Raw genomic sequence first — 21346 nt, 5'->3', positions numbered from 1 at the left:
GTATGGAGCTTAATTGCAAACCACACCTGAACTGGAGACAAGAGTCATGTTGTCTCTGGATGAAAGTTGCCAGGTTTTTGTAGTGCTGGATAACCCCTTTAATTTCAAGCGATGGTGAGTGCCTTTCATTACTTCTTCTATGCTGTTCATTGCCACACATGTGTTTTTAGGAAGGAGCACCACCTGCTTATGGTCCAGTTTATATCACAAGTGTCGTCAGTTGGAGAGCCTGGCAGTGCCATCATTGCTTTTTATATCTTTCTTTTTGGACTGTTTACATTAAAGAGGTTGTCCGGGAAGATTGAATACTTGGTCAGGCTGCTCGGGCTGCAGGGGACATGTCAATAATGTGTACTTACCTGTCCCATTACCCTGCCACTGACGGATCTCAGGCTGCACGCTCTGCACCACTTCCTATGTTTTCATAACATACAATGATGTTATGCTCCCACCAGAAATGCCCGCTCTGCATAAACTCTATACTAAGCAGACGCTATGGGAGTGCAACACTATTGGATATTCTGAAAACAGTAGTAAAAGTAGCGGTGCATAGCGGGTGGCCCAGAAACCGACAGCGGCAGGGGAATGGGACAGGTAAGTACACATTAGTCTCCTGCAGCCACAGCAGCCTGGCCAAGAAGTCATTTTCCCGCACAACCTCTTTAAGGCTTAAAGGGGTTGTGCCATTATAAGAAAGCCAGATCTAAACGGATACACGTGAAATTAAATATATTTCAAACATGCATTTCTGAAAATATCCTGTGTGAGAGATACAGATTTACTAATCTTCTATGTGCCAGCTTGCTTATGATAACTTGCTTTCCTTGCCAACGACCCACTAAAGTTGACCAGGCAAGCAAGGGGGATTGTGGGAAAGCTTTGTTGCATGGCAACAGCAGGGTCACAGTTCAAAGAGGAAACCAGGAAGTGATTAAATCCATGGGTTAGAAAAAACAGAACCGGAGATGTACTGTAAGTTATTTTCAAATAAACAGTACATCTGTATTCCTTTACATCAATGTAAGTTGTACAAATCTGATTTTACCAATGCGCAAAATAAACTGAAATTGAATTGAAGCAAAAATAAGATTTATAGCTGTACACATTACCAATTAGCATGTATAGCAATGTTCCTCGTACTGACAGCTGAAATGATTTCACGTGATACGTCTCTGTCGCCAGACAATACAGCTTTTATCCAAATTTAGAGAAACAAGGACAGGCGGCTTTAGCTAACTCAGAATGGCCAGATATCAGACAAAGCGTGAAATCCAGGCTTTGTCCCTTACTTGTATTAAAGCATCACGTCTAAATGTGGGGACAAGCAACTAATTTCCCTTTTTTTCAGAACTGGACGTGTGATCACTCTTCTCCTCTAAGAGGCTGGCCAAACAATGCTTTCCATTGAATCCCCTGTAGGAGGTAGAGCTGGCCATTTGAAGCTTTCAAAGGGACCTCGCTGTAGTGGCTGGCCCGGCTTTTCACAGCCTTGTGCGGCAAGAGTTGTTTAAGTGTTATAGAGGTCAGTCTGAAGATCTTTTTACCACCTATTATTCTATTCTGTGGGAAATTTGGTTTGGCATAAAATGAGCCACTTAGCCAATTTTTTAGATGGAAACTTTCAGAGATGGCCTCTTTTAATGTCCAGAGCGTTTGATGAAGTGTTTTGCTGTAGCATTAAAAAGGGCGGCATGGAACCATAGCGATTCTATTTTTCTTTGTGACTTTTTACTACATAGGTCCTTACTGTTCATCACACAAAGCTCATAAAAGTAGACAGTCTTGAGTCTCGAGTATGCTGGGGTCTGTCCGAATCCAAGTATTCGGCATTTGATAATCGGTTGCTGAAGAAGTTGGATTCAGCCCCAAGAAGTCCTGGAAAACATGGATACAGCTTATGTCCAGGTTCACACTACATTATGGCCGGGTTCACACTACAATGGAAAGTGCAACCGGTGCCGCAATGAATAGCGGCAGCACAAAACTAAACATGTCAGTTTCCGTTGCGGCCGCTTGCAATCCCGGCCAGAGTGTATACTATGGGGGAGATTTATCAAACATGGTGTAAAGTAGAATTGGCTCAGTTGCCCCTAGCAACCAATCAGATTCCACCTTTCATTCTTCACAGACTCTTTGAAAATGAAAGGTGGAATCCGATTGGTTGCTAGGGGCAACTGAGCCAGTTTCACTTTACACCAGTTTGATAAATCTCCCCCTATGTGTATACACTCCAGCCGGGATTCCATTGTCTGCAGCACCATGTAAATTTTCTAGAAAATTTACGTTGTGTGAATGTGACCATAGGCTGAATACTTGTTTTCCAGTCAGTCCTTGAGCTACCTCGACCTTCTCCAAATGCGGGAAGTTAAATGATGAGCGTTTAGAGAAATTGCAGACCCCAGACACTTTCGTGAAGTTAATTTCTCAACACTACTCAGTAGTCACCAGAAGTTATCATAATTATGGATGTCACATATTTCTGATTTTTTATCCGAACAGAAGTATTACCTAGATGTTTAGAGTATACTCAGACAACCAAGTGATACCCCTGCCCATTAGGAACCAACTGTGCAGAAAAGATTTTCCCCTTTAACAAACAGGAAAATGTTCTTTTCCAGCTTAGCTTATTGGTTTTCAACTTCCCTCTGTAGACCACCCTGAGTTACATGGAACTATCTCATATTTCATCTGGTATAATATTATCTCTAGAAAGGTTAGATTAGGAAATGTACATTGGAAAATCCACATGTTTTTATTATTAAACTAACTCTGAGCAGGAATTAGATTTCGATGATCCTTTTATTAGAGGGAAAGGCAGCTATTGGCATCTGTCCGTAAGCAATGATTCTGCTACAAAGCCTTTGCTGGAGAGAACAGAGGCATGTCAGTGGCTAAGCCATAGCACCATCCACGTGAAATTTTTATGAACTAGTCTTTTTCCAAAATCTCAGTAGCTCTGTTTTACGCATTTAAGCATCTAAATTATTAATATATGATGTTGTGTGTTTTATATAAAAAAAAAAAAGGTATATGGTAAAATAAAGATGCCATTGTTCTACCGTGCATGGTCTCCTGGCCTCTGAAAGCAAAAATATTTAGCATAAAAAAATTTAGCTGTTTAGCAGAGATGAGCCAGTATGCTAAGTTGAGCATGGTGCATCGGGATGCTCGATTCAGCTTGATGCTCGACCAAGTACCTTGTGCTGCTCAGGATACAAAAAGCTTGTTGAAAGGCTTTTAGTTTCACCATCACTGCTTAGCCAATCAGCTGCAGCAGTGTCCCGCCCTAAGCCACTGATTGGAGCTGGAGGCTCCGGGTAAATGCTCGAGTCTCCCTTTTTTTCAATGAGGCATTACTCGAATTGAGCACTCGAGCTTTGAAAAATGTCCGACTAGAGTAACGAGCACCCCAGCTTTTTAGTGCTAGATCAAGTAGATCAACTCTAGTGGTTAGTACTGAATATTTCTATAATATAGTTTCATTTGAAAGTTTCCCTGTCTTTAAAAAAAAAAAAAACTTTGGTAGAGAGCGGGGTGTTCAGATGGCCACCAGTCACTTGAACATACAGGTAGAAGTGCTTCTTTCCTCTGTGTGTGTGTGTGTGTGTGATACAAGTTGGTCCCATACACTCACATTCGGAGTCAGTCTAGGTTACATGCAAAGAACTATGGAGAGAGCTTCTCCTGGCTCTGTCTAGTGATTTTATATTAATTTGGCTGCTTTCTTCCTGAATCGCCACTATTCATGTCAGGGGTGTAACTACCACCATAGCAGCCATAGCAACTCCTACAGGGCCCACCACTTCAGGGGCCCAGTGGCCCACTCCTGCAATACACTGGGCTCCCTGAGCTGTCATCATTTGCAGCACCTGGTGGCCAAGTGTATCAGTAGTAGATCTACGCTGTGTCCGTGATGCTAGTAAGGAATTACAGCACTGAGATAGCAGCTGCTATGGGACCCTGAGATTGAGAGACACACTTGGATGCAAGAACTATGCACCTTTCTCAGGTGACTTTTTTACTATGTTGCACTGTCTGGGTTGTCTTGTTAATGGTGCGGTTATCTATAGTTTAAATTATTGCTACTTATCTTGTTGTTTCAGTTTCCTTACATTAGTTATTGGGGGCCCATATCTGTCTGCTATGGAGCCTAATGAATTTGAGTTATGTTCTTGTAATAGAGGGGTTGTAAGTAGAAGCGATGCTGGAAAAAGGTCGAATCACTGGAACTATAGTCCTCCTCATGGGCAAGATAGTTAACCTGTTGCTGAGGTTGTACTTTGTTATGCTTGAGAATGGCTCCGGTATATGTCGGTGCCGAAACACGTTGCGCTCATTAATAAATCATTTGTGCTCCAGAATTGATGGTCTGTCTCCACTGCGGTACTGCAGCAGTCCACTGTGTTCATCACGGACTGTGGTAACTGCTCCCCTCCTCACCTTTTATAGAGGATCAAATGGCACAATAGGTCTGGATCGAGCTGTTCTGTTTTACATATTCTGACACCAGTGGACACGGGTGGTGAATCCTCTTCCTTTGAGCTGCGGTAACTTATGTATACCACAGCTTGAATAACACGCTTCTATAGAGACTAGGTGAGTTTATTTCAATATAATTTTGTGTGCGCTCACCTTTGCTGATTGTATTGCAGTAGGAAGCGCCCTTTTGTTTGTTCCTAAGTCACTTTAGTAACTTACCTTATTTTCCACTGTATAAGACGACCTTTTAACTCCGAAAAATCTTCTTAGAAGTCGGGGGTTGTCTTATACACTGGGTATGGTCACCCCATACGGTGGGGGAGCTCAAAAATGGCTGCATCCCCACCTTATGGGGCGACTACTATAAAAAAAGAAATGGTTAACTCACCTGTTATCTGTTCCTGGCAGCAGTGCGTCTCCTGTCCCGTTCCCGGCGCAGGCAGTGTGACATACTCTGCCTGCGACGGAGATCCCCGAAACTCTCCCGGGCAGCCGAGCGTCTCATTGGAGAAGCTTCGAGATGCTCGGCTGCCTGGAGAGCTTCGGGAGAATGACAGAGGCGACGTAAGTTCCCAAAGCCTCTGTCATTCTCCTGAAGCTCTCCTGGCACCCGAGCGTCTCCGAGCTTTTCCAATGGGACACTGGGCTGTCCAGGAGAGCTTCAGGTATCTCCGGCGCAGGCAGTGAATGTCGCACTGCCTGCTCCATGAATAGGACAGGAGACATGCGTCTGCCGGGAATGGGTCACAGGTGAGTTAACTGTTTTTTTTTCTCTAACTGCAGTCAACCTCTGCCTGCCCACAGCAGGGCTGCAGTCAGGCATGGGTTAACATTTTCTGGCATATAAGGTGAACCCCCTGACAATTTTCTTAAAAGTCAGGGGTCGTTTTATGCACCCAGTCGTCTTATAGGCCGGAAAATACAGTACCTTTGTCCCCCGTGCACAATAGGCACATATAAGCAGGTTAGATTTGATCATTAATACTAGTTGAAGGTTGCCTATTGAGTGCTTGTGGTAAAAAATGGGCCTATGTCTGGACTATTCTGCCTATATCTAATACATAACTAACCAAACACAGCAGCTTCAGCAGCACAGGTAAGTAGAAAAAATAAAGATGTAGTGCACGCCTCACCAAACCGGACCCAGGTTTGTATAAATCCAGAAAATACCGCAGCAGACAGCACTTCAAATAAGTGGAGTGTTTATTCACCGGAGTGCGACGTTTCGGCTCAACAATAGCAGCCTTTCTCAAGCAATGGCCAATGAATTCAGCCATAAAAATACACACAAGTGTTGACATGGAATGTGATAAGTGATAGTAATCAATTCATTATCATATTTGGTAAAAACAATCACTTATCACATTCCATGTCAACACTTGTGTGTATTTTTATGGCTCAATTCATTGGCATTGTATCCCTGCTTGAGAAAGGCTGCTATTGTTGAGCCGAAACGTCGCACTCCAGTGAATAAACACTCCACTTATTTGAAGTGCTGTCTGCTGCGGTATTTTCCATTTTTACTATATAACTAATTTACCATACATACAGTATATGAATACTTGAAAATAACATTAACATACGCCAAACTTAGTGAAGTTAGAGGCTGATAGAGTATTTCCATCTGTTCTTTTGTTGTTGCTGGTTATGTTTTTTAGATTTTGGGACATTAGTATGTTTCGATACATCTTTAGCTAAAATTGGTTCTCACTGGAAACAGTTAAGCAGAAGATATAGTAATGCTTTTTCAGTATTTTATCTAGATACCTTTGCCACATCTGCTTTCCAGGTGTAAGAGGCATCAGACAATTTATTGCTATTACTGTTGCATGTTATATGTAAGACATACCGTATAGCTGAAACGTACTGTATTAGTCACAGATCAAGGCTATGTTCCCATTTCGGAAATATATCGGGCAAAGGCGGCCATCTCGTAATATAGATGGCTGCTAATAATCAAGATGATCTATATTAGCGGCTGTCAATATAACAAGATGGCCGCCTTTGCCCAATATGTTCCTGGAGTGGGAACATAGCCTAAAAAGCCGCTCTATATTTATATATTTAAAATAAGGGCTGTCAGAAGGATTTTAGTGTGTAAACTAAGGGCATAGTCAGGTGCGTAACTAGGAGCCGCCCCATGCAGTCCAGGGGAGCGGGGTATTGCTTTGGAGGCGGGCCACACTCTGCCAGGGGTGGGCCGGGTACTTCATGGTGTTCAGGCGCTCGGTTGTTAAAAAAAAAAAAAAAAAAAACTTGTTGAAAGGTTGATGAGTGTTTACCCATTGGGAAGGGGCTCGTTCCTTCTTCTAGCCTTATGTGCAGTCAACGGCTAAGGCAGGACAACGCTGCAGCCACTGATTGGCTAAGCGGAAACTGCAAGAGTCTCCCTTTTCTCTCAATTCGACCCAGCCCGCTATGACAATTTCTGCAGCTGCCCAAATGTTTTTTGGCTCTTTGCTTTTCCAGCACCCTCCCACCCTCTACACAAACTTCCCATTCTACACTCCTTCTTTAACAGTGTCCTAGTGCAGCAAGAAAATAATGCCCCCTTCAAAAAAAATTATAAATAGTGCCCCCTTTGTATACCACATAGTAATACGGCCTTTTGGTTCTCCACTTAGTAGTCATTTCTACATTGTGCGGCATGCAGTAATAGTGTCTCCATATAGTAATTGGAACATCTTAGTGCCTTGCGCATTAATAGAGTCCTTGAAGTGTGCCACTGCCAATACATATGTTATACCAATAGCGGCTGCTGAAAACCAGGGAGGAAGGGGGGGGGGGGCACAAGGACAGTAGGCCCTAATTCCAGACCCCATCGTTCACATATTACACAGAACAATAGTCGTTAGTTACGATTGTTACTAGGATTGTTTACTCCATCTGTTTACAGCTAAAGAGCAAATGATTTGGAATCATACTGAGCGATCAATAAGCGATTATTGAACGACTAGCGATGATTTTGGTGGCAGCACAAAATCAGCGATCAACGACACATGAAAAATTTCTCTTTAGTCGTTTGATCGTTGCCTGCATTTACACAAAACAATTACGAACATCATAACGATTTTTTGCACGATAATCGTCTTTTGTCATAGGGCTCTTAGGCTCCCTCTGTTATGTGCTAGAAGTTGAATTTCATGCACGTTGTGGGAAAAAATTTGAGAAACCAGAATAGTCTACATGCCGTACTTAAGTTTTTTGGTTTAATATTTCACCACTAGTTTCTGCAGAATTAAGCAATGACAACATTAAGGGAAATAGCTGTAAAACCTCATTTCTATAAGAAACAGGTCTTTAAATATTTCCCATGCAAGCAATGACTCATGGATACCTCAGACAGGGGTTTTGTACATACCGCTATTGAGTTAATCATCACCAGTGATATCAAAGAAACTGAGGGAGTGTTTAGTTGTGCCATTGCCTCATAATGGATTCCAAAGCAATGACAGACTAAAACCCATCATATTAGCGATAATCAGACATTCTTGCTTTACAATTCTTGAAGGTAAATCATTAACAAACCCAGGAGGAAACATTACTATAGAAGCAGTAGCGGATTATAATAGGTCAGTTTCGGGTGGTAGCCTGGGCCCTGAGCTCCTGGGGGGGCGCATGGCCACCCAAGCAGACTCATACTTTCAATGGTGTATTGTCACTCGACTAAAGTTCTGCCATGATTTGAAAAAAATAGCTGCTTTTGTACCGTGATTTTGCACAAATTAAGGCAAAACTGCAGCCAGGAGACATTTCAGTAACATTAGAGAACATACTGACGGACCTTAACATGTGACTATGATGTCACCACAGGTCCTGTACAGTCTGCACAATAGAGGAGGAATACTAAAGCTACAGGTATGTGGAAAAGGTAGTGACTAAATCCCATACCGCAAAGGGACCTTGCTGGGGACGGGCACACAGCTCCCAGGCAAGTCCCGGCCAGATTTCATTGGCTGCTCCACTCCAGGCTTCCTAGCAGTCAAAATCAGACCCTGCTGGACCCCAGACCCTAATCCGAACGCTTAGTATTAGGGTTAGGGTTAGGTCCCACTGATTTCTCATGTCTAACCCTCTCCACAGCCCCAACCCTAACCCTCCTGATTAGCACCAACCCCGAGGGTTAGGGTTGTTATGTGGGAAAGGGATAGTTAAATGTTTGTAGTAACCCTAATCCGACCCCAACCCTAATACTAAACTTTCAGATTAGGGTCGGGGGTCCGGCAGGGTCTGATTTTGACTGCTAGGAAGCCCAGAGTGGAGCAGCCAATGAAATCCGGCCGGGGCAGGGCTTGCCTGGGAGCTGTGTGCCCACCCACAGCAAGATCCCTTTGCGGTATGGGATTTAGTCACTATCATATGGAAAAGGGACATGGGGGCAATCAGTTAAGAGAGGGGTACAGAGTGACTTGTCTGGGGTAAGGGCAGGAAGATACAGGGTGACCACTCTGGGGCGGAGACAAGAGGATAAAGAGTGACCAGTCTGGGGTGAGGGCAGGGGCATACAGGTTGATCAGTTTGGGGTGAGGGCAGGAGCATACAAGGTGATTAGTCTGGGGTGAGGGCAGGAGCATACAGGGTGACCAGTCTGGGGTGATACATCCTATAATATAACATATGTAAAACATATGTGGTAGCTGTTGTCATATAATTGTTACGGGAGTTAAACTTTTTGATACAAACATCTGAATATTGCTGGCAATGCAAAATATCCTTTCATTTGTGGTTTTGCTATGAATAGTTGCACTCGGCCAACACATTTGCACTAAATCCCCATTTTTAAATTAATTTGATCATTACTTTGTCTCTCCTAATCCTTACTGGGTTCAATTTGTTCCCAGCACATTGTAGTGCTAGCATGCTATGTAAATAACTGGAAAGAAAATTGCCAGGATATTTTATTTAGTATTTGGGCATAGTAGCTGACTTTCTGCCTTAGGTTTTACATTGCCACTGCCAGCGGAGCGGAATATGAAGTGTAAGAGTTGCTGTGGTACATGGAGATAGGTGTTAGTCATGGTTAAAAGTGTTAAAGAGAATATATAATTTAAAATACAATTTTGTACTGCTTTAAAGGGGTATATACGTGGAATTAAAAAAAAAAATAAGCTGGTGTCAGATTTGTAACTGTTTTTATAAAAAAATAAAATAAATAATAATAATAAAAAAAGAAACGTGGCTGCCAGTGCTTACTTACCAGCTGCTGTATGTCCTGCAGTATGTCCTGCTGTATGTCCTGCAAGTGGTGTTTTCTTTCCAGTCTGACACAGTGCTCTCTGCTGCCACCTCTGTCTATGATTAGTAAGATAATAAGGGCCCTATTAGGCTGAGTTCACACGGAGTAAAACTCCCCTGCGGAATTCTCCGCCACAAAATCCCGCCAGCCTCCATGTTATACAGGCAGTCTATGGGAGGCTTGCACGCCTCCTCTCTCCGTTTCAAAAAATTGACATGTCTATTCTTCCGCGTGGAGAGAGGAGGTGCGTGAGCCTCCTATAGGCTGCCAGTATGACACGGAGGCTGGTGAGATTCCGCGGGGAAGAATTCCGCCCCAAAATTCCGCCAGTTTTACTCTGTTTGAACTGGCCCTTACACAAAACGGTTATCATCCTTACTTGACCGATTACCGGTTGTTCTGTCCTATAATCGGTTTGTGTAATAGCCCATGTTGAAAGGCAGTGATTAGCTGTCATGCAAAGTGTCGGCTGATCATTGTCTTTCAGGATGTTCTAAAATCCCAACAACGTCCAACCTTGCACAGGAGAGGTGGCAGCAGATCGCTGCTCTCTTCTATGGGCCACCAGGACAATCTAAGGATCATTCCGGCAGCCCCTTACACTGTCTGTGCATGTAATAGCACAGACAGGTAGCGGGAAACGTGGAGAATGCCAACGCTGACCTGACAGGTCGCTGCTCACTTCCTCCTCTAGATCGGGCCGTGTAATAAGTTTGGACAACAAGTTTAGGCCCTCGACAAGTACCAGCATGCCCCAAGGATCTACTTAATCTCTAGTAAGTGTCGTTCCCTTCTAGTTTGGTCTAGCTGGCATTTTTACTGTCCATTACATTTGTTGTTTCTTTTGTTTCAAGTTCCCAGATTTCCTCTTCTGCTTTTTTGTATGTCTTTGTTATTTCCAGAGTCCGTGCTGTAAGCTTCTTGGTGATCATCTCTGCAATCAGAAACCAGAGGTGTTCTGTTGTTTCGTACTAAAGCAATTAATTTATTGTAGTGGTGGCAGCATTGTATAGCTTCATTTGGCTTTGAAATGGATGAAATGGAATAAAAATAATTAATGTATTTGCATAATATAATAAATTTATTACATAAACAGTACATTTTATTACATAATAACATAAATTACATCATAAGATTTTTTAAATAGATGTAAATTACAAATCTATATAAGTTTCTGACACCAGTTGATTTGAAAAAAAAAATAAATAAAAAATCACTAAAGTTCTCCTTTAAGGACCTGCAAATTATATTCTAGATTTTCATTGTATTTCGTAGTAATTTATAAATATTTTTTTAGCTGTCTACAAACTAAACTGATTTGATTTCCTTCCCTTCTATAATAATTACAGATAATTTTGGACTTGTATAGTTTTATGCTGTGTGGTTGGGTTAATACCTTGTAGGAGGTTATGCTATGCCTGATGCTTTGGCTATTTTTGCAGAATGACCTCATGAATTCTTCTCAGTAAGCCTGGCACATGTATTAGTCATTTCAATCATTTCTAAAAACAACCTCTATCTGACTTTGTCAGAATATAGTAGCAGGCAATTTATTTCGGGAAGCTTTCTAGGATTATGGTGGATGTTCCACATACTTTAATTCTAGGGCAGTAATGCTGGCTGGGCGTATTTCACCCAGAAGCTTTACCATGATACAATAAGGTCAGTCAATGCTTATGGGTGAAATAATATACACAAGATGGACTTAAAAAGTGCAAACTTCACTTTAGTAAACTTGTGCAACTGCAACTTTGTATAGTTGTAGCAAAAATTCTTTTTTAGGCTATGTTTTAGGCTATGTTCACACAACCTATATTATATATATAATATATATTCATTACGAATATATACGTTACCATGCCGCCTATGGGATCCCGGCCGGAACGTATACACATAGTAAACGCTCTGGCCGGGATCCCTAGCAGCGCCACAAACAACTGACATGTCAGTTTTCTGTGGCCGCTATTCATCGAATAGCGGCCACAGAAAACCCTGTCAGTGCGCACAATGGAGCAAGCAGCACGCTCCATAGTGTGCTGCGGGGAGTTCTGATGCGCGCGCGCATGGATGCGCCTGCATCGGAGCTCTGCGGCGCTAAAGATGAACTTTTTAGAGACCGCCCATTCCGTGACCCGGCCAGGTCACGGAACGGCTGGTCTCTTACGCAGTCTGGACATAGCCAAATATTCCAATGGTTTTTATGTGAAAATATTATTAAAGTGTACTTGTCATTATAAAAAAAACTTTTGACATGTCATAGAGTCATGTCAAAAGTTTATATTGGTCCAGGTCTTAGTGCTCAGACCCGTACCGATTGGGAGATAGAGCGGGGAGAAGACTCACTGAGCTGAATTAAAAAAAAAGAGTTGGATGGAGCCTCCTATGGAGCCTGATTTTTTTTTATTAAAGGGGTTGGCCACTTTATAGTAAAATTATTCAGAGTACAGTATTAGTAAGTGTACTGTATATACTGACAGCAGCTCCCTGTGTACTTTATAGAGCTAAAAACACACTCCCCTCCTCAAGGCTGTGCTGTCCTGCTCTGTGGTGTTTCTGTCAATACTATGGCTTACATGGAGGAGCATGTGACCATGCCCCACCCCCCAGAGTCTGTATGTGCCTATGGTGGACACTGGGGGGCGAGGCATGGTCACATGCTCCTCCATGTCGGTCATCTTATTGACAGACTCACCACAGAGCAGGGCAGCCCAACCTGGAGGAGGGGAGTCTGATTTTAGCACTGTGAGGTACACAGGGAGCTGCTGTCAGTAAGAAATGTGAATACACTTACTTATATTACACACAAAACTATTTTACTATAAAGAGGCCAATCCCTTTAACGCATAGTGGATGCGCTGCAGCTGTGGTCCTCTCCCCGCTCGTTCTCCTGATTGGTACGGGTCTGAACACTCAGACTGATCAAAACTTTTGACATTTCTCTATAACATGTCAATTTTTTTTTCTATAATGACAGGTACACTTCAAGAAAAGATAGGCTAGGCATTGGTACTAACTGACCTACTGTACATCCATCGCTTATGAAAATGGTATGCAGAGTTCATAGATAGTTAAATATCTGCGAGGTACTTATTATTAGGTTGCCTGTGCCCCATGCAGTGGGAATGTGTGTGTGTATGTATATATATATATATATATATATATATATTCCTGCTGTGATGTTTTTTACAATGTGTATCAGGCTGCCTCACTGTCAGCAGCCCAGCACACATCAATGTCCCAATGGCCAGGGCTAATGACAGGCCGCCGGGATCACGCAGCCGCCTGCCATCAACCCATGATCGCTATAGATCATGGCATTTAAGGGAGTCAGTGACAGGAGAAGTAACTGTCATTGACTGATCAAGACCCCTGCAGCGTCAATGTGGAGGTCCGGATCACTTTCGCTGATGGACAGTGGAAAAATACATACTTATAGAAGAAAAATACTTCCCTCCATCCTGTTGGATCGACGATCTTCTTCTCAGTCAGACTCTATAAGAAAAACGCCCATAATACTGATCAATGCAATGCAATGGTATAGCATTGATCAGTATATGCAATGTAATGATTGCATATATGCAAAGTCCCTTAGGGGTTAAATGGTAACCAGATTTACATTATATACAAAAATTACTGTATCTAGAGCCTATGAATTTACAACTATTTTAACATTGCTGCTGTCCAAATAAATTTTATCATGGACACAAAATTTTCTAACGGCAGTGGCCTCTCTCAGCAGAATAATGCCTTGATCCTTGAAGATTTTATCTCACAATGTACAGGACATGAAAGATCTGCCTCTTGTGTCACAAGACACCATCTTAGGTTTTGTGGGGTTCATGCCAGTTTAGAGCCGCACTGGTGGCTCCAGGAAAACCTACACAATATCTGAAAGGGGCCGTGTTAATGGCCATTTACTGTATCTATTTACATAATTTTTAAGAAAACACATTGCATGAGCATTCAGGACTAGAGATGAGCGAACCTCGAGCATGCTCGATTCGATCCGAACCCGCACTTTCGGCATTTGATTAGCGGTGGCTGCTGAAGTTGGATAAAGCCCTAAGGCAATGTGGAAAACATGGAAATAGTCATTGGCTGTATCCATGTTTTCCAGACAACCTTAGAGCTTTATCCAAGTACAACAGCCACAGCTAATCAAATGCCGATCGTTCGGGTTCGGATGGACTCGAACCCGAAGCGGTTCGCTCATCTCTATTCAGGACGTATTTTTCACATGGTTTAAAAAGATAGAATTGACCTTCTCCTTTTTGTGATATTAACCTTCAGCTAATGACATTGATTATAGTATTGAACGTGTCTACATGACTGGATGCCAAACAGCTTCTGGCCAGAAGTTATCAGGGCAGAATACAACAACAGATCAATTAGATTCCTCCAAACAACAAACTGAAAAAAGAGTTAATAAGCCGGTAAAAATGACAGCCTGCTTCCCTCGTTCTGTTTCCTAAGTTCACTTCTACGGAGGTTAGGACCTTACAATGTTTTCACAATGTTACTTTATGACTTTGGCACTTGGCACCACTAGGATCAGTCCAAGGCTATGTTCACATCTACATTGTGTCATCCGTTTTGACTCAACCTGTTCATCTTCATGAATGGATCCTGAAAAACTGATTGACGTCCATTACCGTTTAACATAAAAATTTAAAACGGATGTTTAAAGGAGTATTCTGGTGATGTTTTTTTTCTTTCACGTCAACTGGTTTTAGAAAGTTATATAGATTTGTAATTCACTTCTATTTAAAAATCTGAAGCCTTCCAATACTTATCAGCTGCTGTATGCTCTGTAGGAAGTGATGTATTCTTTGTAGTCCTGACAAAGTGCTCTCTGCTACCACTTCTGTTTGTGACAGGAACTGTCCATAGCAAATCCCCATAGAAAACCTCTCCTGCTTTGGACAGTTCCTGTCATGGACAAAGGTGGCAGCAGAGAGCACTGTGTCAGACTGTAAAGAGTACACCACTTCCTGCAGGACAAAGAGCAGCTGATAAATACTGGAAGGCTTTAGATTTTTAAATGGAAATGAATTACAAATCTGTATAACTTTCTGACACCAGTTGATTTGAAAGAATTTTTTTTTTTTGCTGGAGTACCCCTTTAATTTTTACTAATCAAATCGAGCATGCCACATTTTTTTGTGTGTTCAAGAAAAAAAACAACAGATGGAACAGATACAAACTAGCATGAACTGATAATAAAACTTACTCTTTGAAATGAACGGAATCAGTTAATTTTTTAGAGATGAGCGAATTTGCCAAAAGTTCTGGTTCAATCGTCATCGAAACCCGATGCCTGGAGAAAGTGGGTGCAGCCCGATAAACTCTCTGGAAAACGTGGATACAGCCTATGGCCTAGGGCTTATGGCTGTATCCATGTATTTTAGGTAGTCCTATGGCTGCATCCACCTTCTCCAGGTTTCAACATTCGGGTTTCCGTAAACCAGTTTGTTTATCTCTATTCATTTCTGATGGCAGAACGGATCAGACAAACAGCAGGCGGAAGAATAAACTCAGGTGAGATCCCACCCTAATCTCATTCTATAGTATGAACTGAAAAATCAGGATATATTGATCATTAGTAAAGCATCTCATTTTACTTTGCATCTTGTACCAGCCGCAGAGGAATATCTGTTCCCACACAAGGGTCGTTTCTGGAATATTTCTCTGGAATCCTTTCTAATTTAAAGTGACAGCTTAGGCTCAATTCCCATCACATTTCCGCCCATACGTCTTGCTGTCAACCAGCAACCTGTCAAAAAAACATGCTGATGTATACCCCGACATATTGCCAAGAGGCCCATTGACTTTAATGGGCAATTTCTCTAAACGCTCATCATTTAACTTCCCGCATTTGGAGAAGGTCGAGATAGCTCAAGGACTGACTGGAAAACAAGGATACAGCCTATGGTCACGTTCACACAACGTAAATTTTCTAGAAAATTTACATGGTGCTGCAGACAATGGAATCCCGACTGGAGTGTATACACATAGGGGGAGATTTATCAAACATGGTGTAACGTGAAACTGGCTCAGTTGCCCCTAGCAACCAATCAGATTCCACCTTTCATTTTCCAAAGAGCCTGTGAGGAATGAAAGGTGGAATCTGATTGGTTGCTAGGGGCAACTGAGCCAGTTTCACTTTACACCATGTTTGATAAATCTCCCCCTATATTTTTTATAAATAATTGAATGTTGACACTTAAATTGACTCTTTATTTGGTTTACTTCACTTTCCACCCTTCTGACACTGCTAGGCTATGTTCACACAACGTTTAACAGCGTCCGTTGCATAGCAACGGACGCTGTTAAACAGCCGGCCGCCGGGCTGCACTCAGCCCGTTCCTGCAGCCGATACCTCCGTATCGGCTGCAGGCACGTTCTTTTTTCACAATTGATTTGCGGGCACTGGCGGCTGTGCTCACAAATCAATTAGCCATTCACTCCAATGCAATGTGCGGCCGTGCTGCACATTGCGTTGTGTGAACAGCTGATGTGTGTGAACAGCTGATGTGTGTGAACAGCTGATGTGAAATAATTGACTGGCACATAATATTAACGCCCATTCTAAAGATTGGGCGTTAGTATAACAATGTATGAACACAGCGGGCAGCATTGCATTGACTTTAATGCAATGCCGCCCCTGCAGTAAAGAACGGACGATGAGGCAATTGCAATCAGCGTCCGTTCTCTACTTTAAAAAAATGTTGTGTGAACATAGCCCTAGATAGCTGTTAGGTTAAGGAGACAGCCCGCTGTATGTGCTAAGCACTTCTCTAGAAGAGTCGTCAATATATATTAGGGCTGCTGCCCCCACGTAATGTCTGACAGGTTTCTCTTTTTCCTTTGGAGAGCAGAGGGACCGAAGGCATCCTATTGAAACAGATAGCAGGCGGGATTCTGGGTTTGGTGGTTCCTTTCAGAATTTCCGTCTTTTTTTCCGTAGTGTAAACAGGCCCTTAAAACGTGAACGCCAGTGATTTGGTTTTCTTTTTTTTTTTTCGAATCGACTGATGTCTTCCAGTACTTATCAGCTCCTGTATGTCCTGCAGGAATTGGTGTCTTCTTTCCCGTCCGACATGGTGTTCTCTGCTGCCACCTCTGTCCATGTCAGGAACTGTCCAGATTAGTAACAAATCCCCATAGAAAACCCTCTTCTTCTTTGGACAGTTCCTGACATGGACAGAGATGGCAGCAGGGAGCACTGTGTTAGACTGGAAAGAACACACCACTTCCTGCAGGACATTCAGCAGAAAATAAGTACTGGAAGGCTTGAAATTTTTAAATAGAAGTAACTTACAAATCTGTATAACTTTGTGGGACCAGTTGATATGAAATTCTTTTTTACAATGGAGCTCCCCTTAAAACATATTTTGTTCCTATTGGGTTACATGATGTTTTAATAAATAGATTTTAACGTATATCATAAAATAGCATGTTTAGTTTAGTTTACTCTCAGGGTAGTTAAATACCTGTAAAACAACATGGTATTTAAAACAACATAACACAACAGATGATGCTTGTACTAAAACAGCACAGTACAAGAACGTGTACATGCTTCAGGTCAAAGGTCAGGTAAATAGATGTCTCACATATCCTCAGAGCCTTAGAGCATAACAGTTTCCCAAATGTGTTTGTGTAGTAGCTGGGACTGTAGCACCTTTAACACCTAAGGAATGACTCCTAACAAAGGTATGTATGGAGAAACGGCAAATTCCCGATATTTTTAACATAGATGTGCGTACTGGCTTTGAAGTGTCTTTATAGGCTCTGTCCCCATATAATGGAAGCTTTATGTTTACATTGTACAATGATAATCTCCCTAAAGTTTTATAAATACTCAGTACTGCCATCTGGTGGGAAAAAAAAGATTGACGTGGGAAAAGTTTGATTTATTAGGTGCCTAATGTATATCAGTTTTAATATATGATTAATATTTTTTATAGCCACAAGCCTTTATGTCTACATGTGTCCACCTCCTTTCTATACATTTTAAAAGTCACAGCGAACATATGAAGTTGATTGTCGTAGAAAAGAATGAGTGTTCTATTTAAAGCTATGAGTATCACTTATTTATAGCCCAGTCCCATGGGATTCTCCGCCATCCCACCTCCTTCACCCAGTGTAAAACAATTTTTAGAACATGAGGCAATGTGTGAATTTGCCACTTAAGTGTTATAATACGGCTCTTCTAAAGCATGGGACCGAGCTGTGATATTCGGTTACATCTTGTTATTTGTTACGGTTACTATGTTGATATTTTAAACACAAACTAAAGACGATGTCAGAATATGATATTGATATATATATATATATATATATATATATATATATATATATATATATATATATATATATATATCATGGACTTATATATAGACCATAAAGCAAAAAGAACCCTTTGCATGAGTAAATCTGTGTGTCTATTCATATTTAAAATCTTCTCTGTAACCAATAAGAAAATATTTTTTAAAAAAGTCCTTAAGGGACTAAAACACACAAATATCTCTTCATCATTTTAGTCCTATTATACTAATGTGAATGCAGAAAAGATGCATTTCTACCCCCCAAAAAAGAAACTGAATGTATTATTCTTTTTCTTAATTACATAAATTACAAATACACACTATGGCTATGTTCACAACCGCCGTATTTCATACAATGGCCATCGTTGTGCTGTTGTTATGAGATACGGCTGTTGTTTTTATATAGTGTGATCCTGGTGTATGGGTGAAAAGATGTATATTTTTGCATAAAGCCCTGGCTTGTACAAAAATTGTGTTATCACTCTGGGATCCAGTCACCAAGTTACTGGGAAGGGGTCATGGCATTTATTATAGTTGATGCCTACACCTTACCCATACTCATTTAGGGTATGCCTCAGATTTCTGCCATGGATGCCACAAAAAAAAAATTCTGCTTAAAAATTCCATTGTGTGTAGAGATGAGTGAACCAAACTTCCTGAACTGAAATTCGTTCCAAATAGAGATGAGCGAACCAGGTTCGGGTTCGAGTCAACCCAAATTTCGGCATTTGATTAGCGGTGGCTGCTGAACCTTGATAAAGCTCTTTAAGAGGACCTATCACCCCCCGTGCCGGGGTGACAGGCTCCTGACCCCCTGTTAGATCCCCCTATACTTACGTGATCGCGCCGGGCCCCGCTTCCTGAGCCGGCCGGGTCCCGGAGATATCAGCTCCCAAAGCCCGGCGCGCGCGCTGAGAGATGAGTCCGATGCCCATAGAGAATGACGGAGCATCGGACTCCCCATTCATTCTCTATGGGCGTCTGACTCTGCTGTCAGCGCGCACGCCGGGCTTCGGGAGCTGATATCTCCGTTACCCGACCGGCTCAGAAAGTGGGACCCGGCGGGATCACGTAAGTATAGGGGGGTCTAACAGGGGGTCAGGATCCTGTCACCCCGGCACGGGGGGGGGGGGGGGGGTGACAGGTGTCCTTTAAGGTTGTCTGGAAAACATGGATACAGCCAATGACTATATCCATGATTTCCACATAGCCTTATGGCTTTATCCAACTTCAGCAGCCACCGCTAATCAAATGCCGAAAGTTTGGGTTCGGATGGACTCGAGCATGCTCCAGGTTCGCTCATCTCTAGTTCCAAACTTTGCCAAGTTCAGAAAGATGTATACAAACAAAAGGGAAGTGTTTATAGGGAAAATATGAATGTTCTTTATTTATTGTTTAAAAATATTAAAAAAAAAACACACTCATACAGGCACAGTCTGTGTGATGTCACATGAAAAGAATTTTTTACAGAACGGACACTTATGACCACACAAATGCAAAATGGGATCCCAAGACACCACCAAATGAGTATATCTAGTATAGTGATGTTTCCATCATACAATGTTCCCCCTTACACATGGAATAAAAGGCAAAAGTATATATACAGTTAAAGTGCAAGTGCTCAAACCATGTAACATGTAACTTGAGGAGGAAAAATACACATAAGGTATGCAACATCACAAGGACGGGGGGATTGACAGTAAGGCACCAGTACACCTATCACACATCCCCTGCCACAAACCTGTGAACCGGCAATGGAGGGTCTTGGGTCCACAACCTGACACACGTTTCGCTACAATAGCTTCTTTTGTGTTTAGGGCTTTTTTATATTTTTTTAAACCATAATTAAAGAACATTCATAATTTTCCCTATAAACGCTTCCCTTTTGTTTGTATATAATGAATTGTGGGTTGGGATTTTTTATTGTATTGGGGATTTTTTTTCTTTGTTAAAGTTCAGAGAGACGGCAGCAACACATCTTAAAAACAACAACAACAACAAAAATGGTTTTCTCACCTCTCAGTGCTCCTCCTCCAGGTCTCCAGTCTCGAGACAAGAGTGACAGCCTGCTCAGCCAATCGCTGGCTGTAGCGCTGTCCGGTCTCAGTTAATGATTGGCTAAATAGGATTTTGGCAGCTGTGGGGAACACTAGAGAAGAAGGACACCGGGGGAGTGCGGACAGATTTGAACCACACTAAAATGCTTGCAATCATTTAGCTGTTTTAGTCCAGTTCGTTTGAGGTTCAGTTTGAACAAACCCAAACTTTACGTTATAGTTCGGCAAACTTGACAATCTTAACCCCTTAGTCTTTGTCTTCATATTTTTTTCTTCAATATTTTTTGTATATTACAGACTTTTCTGGCCTTGATGATTTGGACAGTGTCTATAGTAGTGTTGAAAGGCAAGTGAACGAAACCCTAAGACGGCGGCGACACACAACAGAGAATGACTACAATATCGAAGTGCTGCTTGGGGTGGATGACTCTGTAGTCAGGTTCCATGGTAAAGAACATGTTCAGAACTACCTCCTAACACTCATGAACATTGTGAGTATGATATTCTTCTTATCAACTAAAGTAAATGGAGCTTAATTACAAACCGCACCTTAACTGGAGACAACAGTAGGGGGAAAAGTGGCCATGTTTTTGTAGCACTGGATAACCCCTTTAAGTGCCCCCGGCTTGTGAGTACCTGGTTAATCTGAAAGTGACAGCCTGGTTAACTTAACCCCTTGGGGGACACACTGTGCTCTATTAGTGGGGAGGGGAAAATATACTTATGACTGCAGTCTTCTCTATATCTTCACTCATTCCGCTCAGCCAGTCAGTGGCTGCAGTCACTTGCCACCCCTGTGTCTACTGTGTTACTTTTCTAGAGACACGTTTGATATTCTCAAAGTTTTAAATTGTACTCTCGTCTTCTGTTCCAAGCAGGGCTTCCATAGTCCCTATTTCCTTTTAGGACAGCCCTGCTTTATGCCAATGGAAATATTTAACTCAGATTTATTTTCTAAGAATGCAGATTTATAGAAGAATTAACAGAGTAGAAAGGATGTTTGCAACTGTTTCCTTGCATTGGTATGGAAAAGTAATATTGGATAAGTTATAAGGGCTTATATGGCCGCCTGTCAGAAGGGTTGTCCAGGTTCGAAAGAATAGCTTGTCACAGTCTTGCCCGTCCATATAAAAGTGCCAGACTTAGGCTGGGTTCACATTGCGTTTTTGCAGTCCGTTGAGCGGATCCATTTTTAAATGGTTACTTTTAATGTACACAAAAACATGGTCAATCAAGGGGGGAAAAAA

The 21346-nt window shown here is 42.0% G+C and overlaps 1 protein-coding gene across 2 annotated transcripts in view; it reads left to right on the top strand.

Moving 5' to 3' along the window:
• Window positions 1–21346, top strand: part of ADAMTS3 (ADAM metallopeptidase with thrombospondin type 1 motif 3) — a 140312-nt gene that overhangs the window by 77751 nt on the left and 41215 nt on the right. For both annotated transcript variants that reach the window (XM_069978297.1, XM_069978296.1), the window contains exon 5: window positions 20397–20590. In XM_069978297.1, coding sequence (XP_069834398.1) covers window positions 20397–20590 — 194 coding nt within the window. The remainder of the gene's footprint in view (window positions 1–20396; window positions 20591–21346) is intronic.

The sequence above is a fragment of the Dendropsophus ebraccatus genome, chromosome 7 (genome assembly GCF_027789765.1).
Source record: "Dendropsophus ebraccatus isolate aDenEbr1 chromosome 7, aDenEbr1.pat, whole genome shotgun sequence".
Classification (NCBI taxonomy): Eukaryota; Metazoa; Chordata; class Amphibia; order Anura; family Hylidae; genus Dendropsophus; species Dendropsophus ebraccatus.
The sequence above is the reverse complement of the archived record's forward strand: the minus strand, read 5'-3'. Positions and strand labels throughout refer to the sequence as shown.